The following is a 13,485-nucleotide window of genomic DNA, read 5'->3' as shown; positions in this document are numbered from 1 at the left end:
AATCTATTGCAGAAAGGACACCTGCACTTTGTGTTTGTATCCAAATTACAGGGTGTTAAATGTCTTACTTTGACAGGATCTTAATACAAATGACAATGTATAAGAGCCAGAGTGTACTGATGTAACCCATGTACTTTATTTAGTAGGATCTGTGCTTTGTTGGTTTATTCTGATGATGCAAAATCCAATAAAATATTATTAAAAAAAACTGTCTTGGTACATTTTCTTTTCATCCTTACTTCAATTATATGTAGTTTGCCAGTGCTGCATGCTGAAAAGCAGCCCCACACCATGATGTTCCCACCTCCAAACTTCACTGTTGGCATGATGTTTTTGGGGTGATGTGCAGTGACATTTATGCAGTGGTGTCAAAAGTACACACATTTGTTACTTAGGTAGAAGTATAGATACTGCAGTATAAAAAACACTCTGGTAAAAGTTGAAGTATCAACTTGACCTCTTTACTCAAGTAAAAGTGAAAAAGTATGTGCTCCAAAACCTACTTAAAGTATAAAAGTATAAAGTAACCTTGAAAAAAAAAAAAAAAAAAAAGGTAGATACCACTATATGAATTGAAAGCTTAATTTAAAAACTGATTCGTTCTACATGTGGCCCAAGACCCAAAACCCAAAATTACCCCCAAACACCACCTGCACGAAAATGTTTCAATTCTAGAAGCTCTGAAATGCAATCTGGGACTATTCCAGACAATAAACTGCAGTGAGTGCAGCATCCATTTAGTGAAGGAAAAACAAAACAAAACACAACTTTCCTTATTCAGATTCATTCCAGTAGTATTCTGCTCTTATGAGGAAGCAACAGTTTTCTAGTTTGGCAGATAGTTCTGGAGGAAATCACTGAAGAAATTAACAAATAGAAAATATGGTTTGACCGAAACAAACTGTCATTAAATAAGACAGGGATGAAATGGAGGTGTAAGAGTCACTTGTTCACAGGAAACATTTATTTTTATTTATGTATGTTCATTGTTAGCTGCTTTTATATTTTCTGTTGTGTTTCTATTCAGGTTCTTTTTGCCTCTTTCTCTAAAATTGTATATAATAATCATTAGATTATTAATATATAAACAAAAATAAATTTACGAAATATTACAATTTGAAAACAAATGCACCCGAACGTGAAGACAGCTGCAATTGCTTAATGCTAAGTTTTAACATTGAAAATGCCATAGACATGCTAACGCGTTAGCATCGCTCCTGTTTTTAAGTTATAAAATACATCTATCAACTGTTTCAGAAGACCATAACAGGTCGGTTTAACATAGAAAAGGTAAATAATACTCACAGAAGTATGCTCTTTATGGTTTTAGCGGGGGAAAATTAAGCGAAAGAAAGAAAGAATAAACGAAGCAATAGGTCGAAGCATTGCTTCAATCTGCGAACCACTGCTTCGATTGGTTCACGGTTCAAAGCAAAGCCGTGCTGCAGAAAAGTTGATTACAGGCGCACATGACGTGAAATATATATATATATATATATAAACATTAAACTGAAGCCAAGAGTAACGAGGCTGTTTGTTTTAAAATGTAAGGAATAGAAAGTACAGATACTTGTGTGAAAATGTAATGAGTAGAAGTCAGAAGTAGGCAGAAAAATAAGTAATGGAGTAAAGTATAGATACCTAAAAAGTGTACTTAAGTACAGTAACGAAGTATTTGTACTTCGTTACTTGACACCTCTGCATTTATGGTGTGTATTATGGCTCTCATCTGACCACACTATATTCTCTATATTCTCCCATATTCTTCAACATGCTTTTTCTTCAGGCTTTCGGAGCCAAATTTTGGATCTCAATAAGTCACGTTCTTCCTTAGTAAACATCTTGAAAAAAATCATGGGACCACAAGCAGCACTACCATAGATTAGGGACTGTACAAGTGTTACATCATTGAGGAAAGCAGCCAAAATTAACACCCTGAAATTAAAAACATGTTTTAAAAGTTCAACAAAACTTCAGGATCTAAACCAGGAACTAATGCAGTTGGGGGTATTATATATATATATATGTATATATACACACACACACAGTAGTGTTCAGAATAATAGCAGTGCTATGACTAAAAAGATTAATCCAGGTTTTGAGTATATTTCTTATTGTTACATGGGAAACAAGGTACCAGTAGATTCAGTAGATTCTCACAAATCCAACAAGACCAAGCATTCATGATATGCACACTCTTTTTACAAATATACTCAAAACCTGGATTAATCTTTTTAGTCACATAGCACTACTATTATTCTGAACACTACTGTATATAAAATGACATCATCCACCTTTCGAGAACACTCCATTGTCACATCCTAAAAGGCTGTTGACCAAGGAGAAACTATTTCTTTTCAACTTGACATAAGAAACTACACAAGTTTACAGTTGATCACCAGCACAAAGGTTTTTTTTTAAAAATGTTTGAAAAAAACTTGCTCCCCTGGCGGTGCTGTTCTTATGGGAAGTACCTGCTGCAGTCAGTGCATTAATAAGAGCAATCTGAGATTTCTGATGTCTGTCAATCCGGATCTGGATCATCTCCAAAAATCAGTGGAGTCTTCCATGGCCTAATATCTGTGATGAAAATTTCATCAAAATCTGTGCAGTAGTTTAGACAGCTAAATAAATAAATGCCAATGATTTTACGATGTCCTTGGTGGACATAATAAAAGAATATTGTGCAGCCATCAAAATCCTTCAAAGTACCCCGATGCATTAGTAAGTTGATAATCCCCCATGGCACAAACACCTATTGATATTTTTGAAATTATCTCCATTTTAGCATGCGGAAGGACACTAAACACTACACTGGCAGCAGCCTCTGCCAACTTCTCACTCCTTTCCAAAACAAGATTTATCAAAATATGACACAGCACCAGCTCTCAGCTCTGTATAGTTCAACGCCCCGCTCATCAAAAGCCATGACTGCCAAGGCACAAATGGCACAAATTGTGTGTGTTGCCAGATTGGGTGGATTAAAAAATTTATTTCGCTTCAGAAAATTGCTATTTAATGATACACTAATCTAAGCAATCAGAACAGTTAAAATGCTGAAAAACATAGATCTAATATTTTGGTTGGTTTTGTGTGCACTGTGGCAGTTTTTGAACAGCATTTTGGCTGGAAACCATCAGTGGTATCTGCCAACGGTATGCTGTGTGGCTGTGGACTCATTCAGGCAATGCAGCCAAATGAGAAATGATCTGCAGGCATTTAACAGCATACTGGCAGCATTAAATAATTAACACCTTTTACTGTACATTCTATCACTGGGAAGGAAGGTACTGACAGGTAATATAAAAACAATCCTTAACATAAAAACAATTCACTGATTAACATCACTTTGAGCAGATGGAATCAGTTAATCAGTGAAATCACCTGCTGGAGTGTGGGTGGTTGCAAAGAAAACCTGCACCCTCTCACCCCTTTCTGGAATGAGTTGAAGACCTCTGCACTCGAACAATCCTCACTGATATAAATTTGTCACTCTTTTCCACCCCTCCTTTCTGGTTTCACAGATTTTCAAGCATCATTGCATAAATCACTTCAGATTAAAGATTTCATTTCTGTTAAATGTATTTTCTTTTTAATCTGAAAACATGGACATTTCCAGAACCGTTTAACAGTTCTGCTCACCTCTGTCTTTTGCAGTAGCAGAATTGTTATGGCTCAGTTTCAATTCTGTAAGTGTCCAAATTCTAAAATTCTGCAGATCGCATACTCACCCAAACCATACAAACACAGTACACTGTAGTCATAGACCTCCAGTGTGCACAATTATCTCTAATGACTTGGTCCAATTTGTCAAATCAAAACCTGATGAGTTCAAAGAAACACGTTAACAGATTGGTGTGATGAGGATTAGCGGATCCTGGATCTGTGAATTTATCTTGGTTCTTTTAAGCAATGCACAAAAGTTAAGGCCCAGTTGTAAGAGCTACTGACAACTAACTCCTTGATACTGAATAGAGGTGGGACAATGTCACTGTCAAGACATTCTCAAGTCATCAATCTGCAAGTCCCAAGTCAAGTCTCAAGTCAGCTTGAAAACAATTGGTGGTCATTATGACTTGAGACTTGCTGATTCATGACTTGAGAGTGACTTGATGGTGACTTCGTCTCACCTCTGGTTGCTGACCATCTCGAGATGGTGACCAAAACATATCTGGGCATTGCAATGTTGGCAGCACTTACTCTGCCTACGTCACATCTAACCCATAAATGGATAAAGAGGTGGAGCTTTTGTGTCTATTTTGCGTTTATCTTTGAGTCTGAACCAGCTAACTGACCAACCTCGTTTAAGGTGTTTATTAGGTTCAGGTGACTTTATTCGTACTAGTAGGTAGATTTGACTTGCAGCAAACAGAAAAGGGTGTCCATGTTAGTCAGGCACAACAATAACAATGAAAACACTAAGGAAGAACATATACAAAAGTATAACACAGGCACAACTGAGCACTCACAAGCTTACTAAACCACTAAAATCATATTTTTGGGGACTGCGTGAGGTTCTCATAACTGTTAACTGGTGTGGGCATTAAAAGGTTGCATCTTTATTTCCTCAGTAGTCATGCATGAACCGGACAGTAGCGTATGACGCTACCAACAAATATTAAAAGTGCTAACATATAACATTAATTGAGATGAGAATTTCATTCAGTGCAAATATTGCAGCAGGGATGTCTTCAATGATCTGTTAGGACATTTCACCACATAACAAGCCATATTAGGCTGTATTGAGTGACGTCTGAATGGCCGACACTGTGAGAGACAGAGGCGCTTGGCTCAGCAGCTGTTACTCAAAGTGTCAACGCCCCTAATTACACATAACTTTTTGGCTTAAAGTACCCTAAACTAAGAAGTCAGGAAAAAAAAAAGACATTAAAAATCACCTCCCATAGAGTTGTCATGGAGGGAGAAACTATCTATAGAGAGAAAAAAATTTTTTTTTTTGTACCAGGCTGTAAACATATTTATTTCTGCTCTAAAGTTGTACATTTTAACATTGATTTCATTGGGAACAGCTCAACTTTTGGAGCCATCCTCAAACGGACAGTCAAGGAACTGCAACGTTTTCTTCTTATGAGTGAGCTTCATCTGAGACCATCAAAGTTTGCCGCCTTAATGGAGAACGTTTTTTATTTCATGTCAGCGGATGACAGCAGTCTGATTCTGCTCCAGTGTCGCAACAACAAGCCTTGAGGGCTACAAACAAATCAGCAGGATGGCACAGATTGGCTTTGCCTTCTATTCTGATGAGCCAAGGCTAAACAGGTGAGATGAGACTGTAGTTAACTAATCAGGACATGTCATGAAGATGGCACCACCAAGGTTAGGTAGGATTACTTTGAGAGAATACATGTGGATTACATGTATGTATGTACATACATTTGGATTACTTGTAATCTGATTACATTTCAAAGTAATCCTACCCAACCCTGGGCACCACTGGGAAAGTTTTACTTTAAAAAGCCAAGCTGAAGCCACTATAAAAGGACAGCAGTTTTATTCTACTTTACTGTACAACTTCATTTTTTTAAAGTTTGTGAATAAACATCTTCTTGCACGTGGTGAGAATGTTTTCATTGTAATCACCTATATTTTTATTTTATTTTTTTGCATTTGGTTCCATCTTGAGTGATGCAGGAGTCACACTTGTAATGCATTAATAAATTAATGCATTAATTTATTAATTAACGTAAACAAGGGGGAGAACATGCAAACTCCCTAAAGAAAAACCACAAGTGGGAATCAAACGCATGACCTTCTTGCTGTGAGGCAACAGTGCTTACTAATCCACCGTGCTGCCATGCAGGTGTAATCAGTAAATAACACTTAAGTTATAGTGTTTAATGTCAACATCTTCTAGTTGTATCCAGTATGGTGGATCTCCACGGTGATGGCAGGTGCATGACATTAGATTGCTGCACCCCCACCCACCATTGGTGTATCATACAAAGCCGTTCATTAACATGTCTCAGCAACCAGGAGCCCAGATGTGGACTTCTGTGACGTATGTCAGTGAACTTACCTTGGTTCTTTTAAGCAATGCACAAAAGTTAAGGCCCATAAGAGCCACTGACAAGAAACTCCTTGATACTGAATAGTTGCTGACAGAAGTGGGACGAAGTCACGGTCAAGTCATCAATCTGCAAGTCCCAAGTCAGCTTGCAAACAACTGGTGGTCATTATGTCTTGAGACTTGCTAATTCATGACTTGATGGTGACTCTGTCCCACCTCTGGTTGCTGACCATCTCAAGATGGTGACCAAAACATATCTGGGCATTGCAACGGTGACAGCACTTACTCTGCCTACGTCACAACTAACTCATAAATGGATAAAGAGGTGGAGCTTTTGTGACTCAGTTGTGTGACAAAAAAAGCCTCCCCTATCTTTGAGTCTAACTGACCAACCTCGTTTAAGGTGTTTATTAGGTTCAAGTGACTTTATTTGTACTTGTAGGTAGATCTGACTAGCAGCAAACAGAGAAGGGCATCCATGTTAGTCAGGCACAACAATAACATTGAAAACACTTAAAACACTAAGAAAGAACATATACAAAAATATAACAGACACAACCGGCGGATCTCCATGGTGATGACTTCGTCACAGAAGTCCACATCTGGAAATAGGCTGGTCCCCTACTTCCCTCTCTTGCTGTCTCTCTCAGCCTCTCAGTGCTACTACTGATATTTATGTGCTGTTTGTCGAATGAAAAACACTCTTAACATACCACTGACTTTGAATTTTAATGTTGTTATTTAAATTTTTTATTTTAGTCACAATGTGCAATGGTATGATGATAGGTAATCGAATGCTTGAATGTGTGAGCACCCTGGTGTTAAGAGACTCAGGGTGCTGTATTTAATACTGTTTACTGTGACTAGCCAGGATATCCTGAATAAAGATATTTATTATCAAGTTGAACATGAGCAATTTCACGCCTGCATTTTTTTCCTGACAGCAGAATCTCTACATTCACTCACAGAACTGTGTAACTCTGGAAATGTTTCACATGAAACATCACCCATTAAAGGAAGCTACAAACTGATGTTTGACAATAAGGCCCCTTTAAGTGATGCAGTTTCACTTTATGATTCAATTTTGTTTCATGACTCGAACCACTGTGTTATGTGTCGGACCACGGTGGTCTGGCCTTTGGTCTTCCTTGCAGCTCTGCACGCTGTACAGTAGTGTTCGTCCCAGAAGGGGGGCACGTGGACGCTGTAGCGCTCCCTCCATTCGAGGTGCTGCATCAGTTGCGCGGAGCTGTGGCTCACCGTCACCAGGTACTGCGCCAGTTCTCTGACTGTGGGAAAGTCGTCCACGTGGATGAAGGCCTGCGGGGGCAGGAAGCGTTCGTAGTTGCGTCTGGGGGGCCCCAGGACCACGGGGATGGCCCCGGCCAGCACGGCGTTCCACAGCTTCTCCGTGATGTAGTCGGTGTGCTGAGAGTTCTCCAGGGCCAGGTAGAACTGGTAGTACTCCAATATGCGCACCACGTCTCCCCCCGGCACGGGGCGGCCCGCGCGCCCGAACACATCCACTCGAACGTACCTCCTCAGCATGTAGTAGAACAGCACGCGCGCGTGCGATGGCGACCAATTACTGACGACCCAGGCCAGGAGGCGTGGCCGCAGAACCTGCTCGCGCGAGCGCACGCGGAGAGGTCGCGGGTTGAGCGCACTGGCGCTCGTGCGTGGGACTAAATACCCGTAAGGCAGGAAAATGTCCGAGTCCGTCCGGTAGGTCATCGTCAGGTTAAACGCGCCCTCCACACGCGGAAGCGCGTACGTGTTGGTGGGCGACTCGTAGTTCATCCATATCCACTTCTGGTGAGGCGGCCGCGGCTCCGGCGGCAGATCCGCGTCGCCGTCGGCAATTTCCCGGTGGTGAACTACCACAGCGTCAGCGTACGGGTACGCGGGCCAGCTGTCCGTGAGCACGCACCCGGCTATGTTGAAGCGCGCCCAGCAGTCCGGGAGGGGTCGGTACACGCCGAAAGGATGCGTCCAGATGAGCAGCAGCAGCCGCGCCGAGCTGTTCCAGCGCGCGTCGGCGGCGGCGGAGGCGCCCGCCGGCTCCCGGGAGCGGCGGCCCGCGCGGTACAGCAGGCACGCGCCGAACAGCAGCAGGATCCAGCGGCGGCCGCGCACGCGCATCTTCATTCATATGCGCGTGTCCCCCAAGGCGTAAAAGTTTCAGTTTGGACGAAGTGCAGCTTTAGGCGTCCCCCCCCCCAATACCTCCAAAACTGTGTTTTACGAGCCGCCGCCTCATCAGCCGCGCACGACTTCAGGGAATAACTGATAGATGTGACGAGAAGCACCTTCAAGACACCCTGCTGTGCCACACCCAGTGCCATCATACCTTTACAGCCGTGTCAATAAACACGCACGTCACAGAGGTTACAGCCAGGAGTCAGGAGTTACAGCACAAATGCACACACTTCCATCGCTTTTAATCCAAAATGTACACAAAGATGCATATTAGTGGTGTGTGTGCGTGTGCAAACATTTCGACGTGGCAGTCTGTCCGGGTTCCTGTTACCACTCAAAGGAGCTTTTGTGAGTTTCACTAAAATCTAGGCCTCACATGGTGAGTCAACACCTGAAGCCCAGACCCAGAAGCAGGGGCGCAGCCAGGGATTATAGGCCCCGTGAAAACAAATCTGACTGCCCCCCCCCCTCTCCCCCACAGGTCGCTGCTAGGATGGTGGAAAATTTTGATACCGTTTTACATAAAGCTGTGCATGTTACTGACGTTTTTGTCTGTCATTCCCATGTTTGTGAAAAGAAAAGCATGACAGTTACTTGGTAGGGGAAGCACTGAAAATACAATCAAATTCATTTAGATTCAATTATTTGCTGAAAGACTGATACTCTATATTCCAAAACACATCTCTTTCTTTAAATACTTGAACATAAAATTCTCTCAAGATGAATTACCTGAAAATATAAAACTTACATACAAAATAATCTCTTCCATTAAAATGAAATGCAGTTATAATCTGTGGAGAAACAAAATAAAATCTCAGAAATAAACACCATTAAAAACAAAATGATTTTTTTTGTAATTTGAACAATAAATAACCTGGACAGCGAGGTGGAGACAGCAGAATGCCTCAGAACTCAAAGGCAAAGGGGGTGCAGGTTTCTTTGAAACCAACTCCACCAGGTGATGTCACTGATTAACAGCAGACAGGATGAGTTCATCAGTGAAATCATTTAATTTTAACTTTGGATGTGTGTTCAAAACATAGGCATAAATGAACCATTTCACTTCACATCATTGATTCACTGTTTCAAACTGCACAAAACAGTAAATGACAGAATGGAAATTAGCAGTTTAATATTGTGAGATAGGCCATTTAACTGAGAGAGAGGTTAAGGAGCTGGACGACCTATTCTCAAAGTCAACACTTCAGCAAAGTGGCCAATCTGAAGGTGAGAATTCACGCTTCCGTGACTGGCCGCTCGGTGAAAACAAGCTCGGTCTGTATGCTGTTCTGTTGAAATCAGCCAGTTTTTTATTGTCTCTAAGTTGCTTCTAACAGTCGGCTGACAGCTCTCACTGCCCGGAACGATGAAACTTATACACCAAGCTGACCTGAAATGAACCATTAAACTGACTTTAATGATGAGTCTGACCCATTTGAAAAGTGACCAAATTGCATGTTTTTATTTTGAGTTCGGCGATATTTTCACAGAGAAAACCTGCCCCTTGAGGTTAAATGCCTGGATGACTGACCTTGAGAATATGTAGACGTGGGTTTGGCAGGTTTCATTCCTGCTCATGCTGCCTGTCTGTGTCCATGTACATGACACTTCATCTGCATTGTCTCAGTCCATCCAGCTGTAAATGGGTACGAGCCTTGACTAGGGGAAGTAACCTGCATCAGAGTGGTGCCCTTGTAGTTACATCCAGTAACAGACAGAGGGCAGCAGAAATTATGTTTTAACAGTTAGTTGTGTTTACAGACTGAAGATGTCAAAAAGTGATCGACAGATGACGGAAATTTTGTTGATGAACTGTTCTTGACTCAGACAAGAGTTGATCAAATGATTAAGTGGTCATCCAAATGTGTGCTTGAATTTTTCTTTTTATCTGCATCTTCATCTTATTTTGTTGTTGTCAGATCGTGTTTCCTTTCATCTTGTTGTGTGGCACTCTGACCTCATGACGCTGACGTCTGGTGGGAATAAAAGTCAGAATTCTGACTGTTCTGTCAGCTGAAAGATGCTGTCAATCCTTGGTGTTTGTGCGTGCACGTGCGTGCACGCACACACACACACACACACACCTTCCAATGTAAATTTGCAAACACTGGGAAAGTTGATTTATTCTTTGAATTTGACAACATTTTTGTAAAATGATTTTCACAGTGTACACTGGACATTTTTGCTCAGTGATGATGAGATCTGATAAAGTGGATCATTTTTGAAAGCTGGGAAATTTTTATGAAAATTAGGACAAAGTTTAAATTGGTGCATTTCAACTACAAACTTCTTTGCACTCTTCTAAGTACATTTGTAAGCCCTTGTAGGTTAGTATTAAGACTGATGAAAGATGCCTTGATGAATAACAATAATAACAGCAGGCCACATTATTGTTGATCAAAATGGCTGCATTGATCCTCAGATTTTCTTCGACTTTTTCCTTTTTCCGTCTCTTTCAGGTCCACTCAGTGGTGTGGTTCTATCAGAAGCACTCCAGCAGCTCTGAGGACACCAGAGTGCTGACAGATCACCGTGGCATGAAGCTTGTGGACAGCAGTCAGATCTCTCCCAGCGGCGGCCTGCAAAGGCGAACCTCCACCCGTCTTTTTAGTCTTGTGATTTTTCAGGGCGGGGCCTGGTGATTCTGGCATCTACATCTATGGTTCTCCCCAAAAGGACTATTTCTTTGCCTATGAAGTGGACATCCAGGAGGTAAAGAAGCTCAGCTTCTTTTCAAGGTGACCATGAGACAAAAGTCTTGATAATATACTACAAAACTGTATAACTGCACAGAATTATCTTATTTTTGACACTGTAAGCACAGAGGAGGCGGGGCTTTGGCACACTTTTCCACTTTGTGTCTGTCCATTTCAGATGAGCTCGGGCCCAGAGAAGGCGGTGGCGTTTCTGGAAGTTGATGTATGGCTTTTGCTTTGCATGGGAGAGTTTTAACTTGCACTTGTAGATGTAGCGACAAACTCAGTTAACTGACAAAGGTTTTCTGAAGTCTTCCTGAGCCTACGAGGTAAGATCCTTTACACAATGATGTCAGTTTTTAATGCAGTGCCGCCTGAGGGATTCAATGTTGGTTTTTGGCCTTGTCGCTTACGTGTAGAAAATTCTCCAGATTCTCTGAATCTTCTGATTATATTATGGACTGTAGATGATGGAATCCCTAAATTCCTTGCAAGTGAACATTGAGAAACATTGTTCTTAAACTGTTGGACCATTTTTTCACGCAGTTCACAAAGTGTTGATCCTCACCCCATCTTTTGAGGATGCTCCTTTTATACCCAATCATGACACACACCTGTTTCCAATTAGGTGTTCTTTGAGCATTCATCAACTTTCCCAGTCTTTTGTTGCCCAATCCCAACTTTTTTGAAATGTGTTGCAGGCATTCATTTCAAAATGAGCAAATATTTGCACAAAAACAACAAAGTCTATCAGTTTGAACATGAATTATCTTGTCTTTGTGGTGTATTCAGTTGAATATAGGTTGAAGAGGATGTGCAAATCATTGTATTCTGTTTTTATTTACATTTTACACAACGTCCCAACTTCATTGGAATTGGGGTTATAAATAACAGGAAATAAAAGGGTTGAGTTCCTCTTCTAAAAACAGTTGAAGTCTAAGGTCTAAAAACATTCTGGAGTCACACACCAATCTAGAGCCCGTGGATCCCCACAGGCAACTCAGTAGTTAGTCATAAGACCTTTGACCTTCATTGACCTTTGAACATCAAACTCAGGATTGTAACTTTAACTCAAACAGCTTGGACCAGTGTGGATTAGACGTGGTGGAAAGGTTGCATGTAAAATGGCTCAAGATCACACAGGACCATATATTATGGTATCACTAAATCACAAAGAATGAATTTTCATAAGTGTCAAACGTAACGTGGGTGTTGCACTCTGAATGCCACTTCTAGTCTGATATATTTTTGTGGGTTGTCACAAGTTGTACAGAGTTGTTTGTCTGAAAACAAAATACACAGCATGCATCCGTGCAATTCTTCCCACAGTGTGTGTTTACAGCAAAACAAACTACAACCCCTGGCAAACATTATGGAATCACCGGCCTTGGAGGATGTTCATTCAGTTGTTTAATTTTGTAGAAAAAAAGCAGATCACAGACATGACACAAAACTAAAGTCATTTCAAATGGCAACTTTCTGGCTTTAAGAAACACTATAAGAAATCAGGAAAAAAAATTGTAGCAGTCATTAACGGTTACTTTTTAGACCAAGCAGAGGGAAAAAATATGGAATCACTCAATTCTGAGGAAAAAATTATGGAATCATGAAAAACAAAAGAACGCTCCAACACATCACTAGTATTTTGTTGCACCACCTCTGGCTTTTATAACAGCTTGCAGTCTCTGAGGCATGGACTTAATGAGTGACAAACAGTACTCTTCATCAATCTGGCTCCAACTTTCTCTGATTGCTGTTGCCAGATCAGCTTTGCAGGTTGGAGCCTTGTCATGGACCATTTTCTTCAACTTCCACCAAAGATTTTCAATTGGATTAAGATCCGGACTATTTGCAGGCCATGACATTGACCCTATGTGTCTTTTTGCAAGGAATGTTTTCACAGTTTTTGCTCTATGGCAAGATGCATTATCATCTTGAAAAATGATTTCATCATCCCCAAACATCCTTTCAATTGATGGGATAAGAAAAGTGTCCAAAATATCAATGTAAACTTGTGCATTTATTGATGATGTAATGACAGCCATCTCCCCAGTGCCTTTACCTGACATGCAGCCCCATATCATCAATGACTGTGGAAATTTACATGTTCTCTTCAGGCAGTCATCTTTATAAATCTCATTGGAACGGCACCAAACAAAAGTTCCAGCATCATCACCTTGCCCAATGCAGATTCGAGATTCATCACTGAATATGACTTTCATCCAGTCATCCACAGTCCACGATTGCTTTTCCTTAGCCCATTGTAACCTTGTTTTTTTCTGTTTAGGTGTTAATGATGGCTTTCGTTTAGCTTTTCTGTATGTAAATCACATTTCCTTTAGGCGGTTTCTTACAGTTCGGTCACAGACGTTGACTCCAGTTTTTCCTCCCATTCGTTCCTCATTTGTTTTGTTGTGCATTTTCGATTTTTGAGACATATTGCTTTAAGTTTTCTGTCTTGACGCTTTGATGTCTTCCTTGGTCTACCAGTATGTTTGCCTTTAACAACCTTCCCATGTTGATTGTATTTGGTCCAGAGTTTATACACAGCTGACTGTGAAC

At 41.0% G+C, this 13,485-nt stretch overlaps 1 protein-coding gene across 1 annotated transcript; it reads right to left on the bottom strand.

Moving 5' to 3' along the window:
- Window positions 1-4,359: 4,359 nt before the first annotated feature.
- On the bottom strand, window positions 4,360-8,296 carry LOC117508538 (alpha-(1,3)-fucosyltransferase 4-like). Its single transcript, XM_034168319.1, has one exon. It carries the CDS (start codon window positions 8,174-8,176, stop codon window positions 7,118-7,120), a length of 1,059 nt encoding a protein of 352 aa, XP_034024210.1. The 5' UTR covers window positions 8,177-8,296; the 3' UTR covers window positions 4,360-7,117.
- Between the last annotated feature and the right edge of the window lie 5,189 nt (window positions 8,297-13,485).

This window comes from Thalassophryne amazonica, chromosome 4 (genome assembly GCF_902500255.1).
Source record: "Thalassophryne amazonica chromosome 4, fThaAma1.1, whole genome shotgun sequence".
Classification (NCBI taxonomy): domain Eukaryota; kingdom Metazoa; phylum Chordata; class Actinopteri; order Batrachoidiformes; family Batrachoididae; genus Thalassophryne; species Thalassophryne amazonica.
This window is presented reverse-complemented; position numbering and strand designations above follow the sequence as displayed.

What these genes read in the sequence shown, in the direction of transcription:
- LOC117508538 (XM_034168319.1), bottom strand. Translation starts at nt 8,176, where the DNA reads ATGAAGATGCGCGTGCGCGGCCGCCGCTGGATCCTGCTGCTGTTCGGC.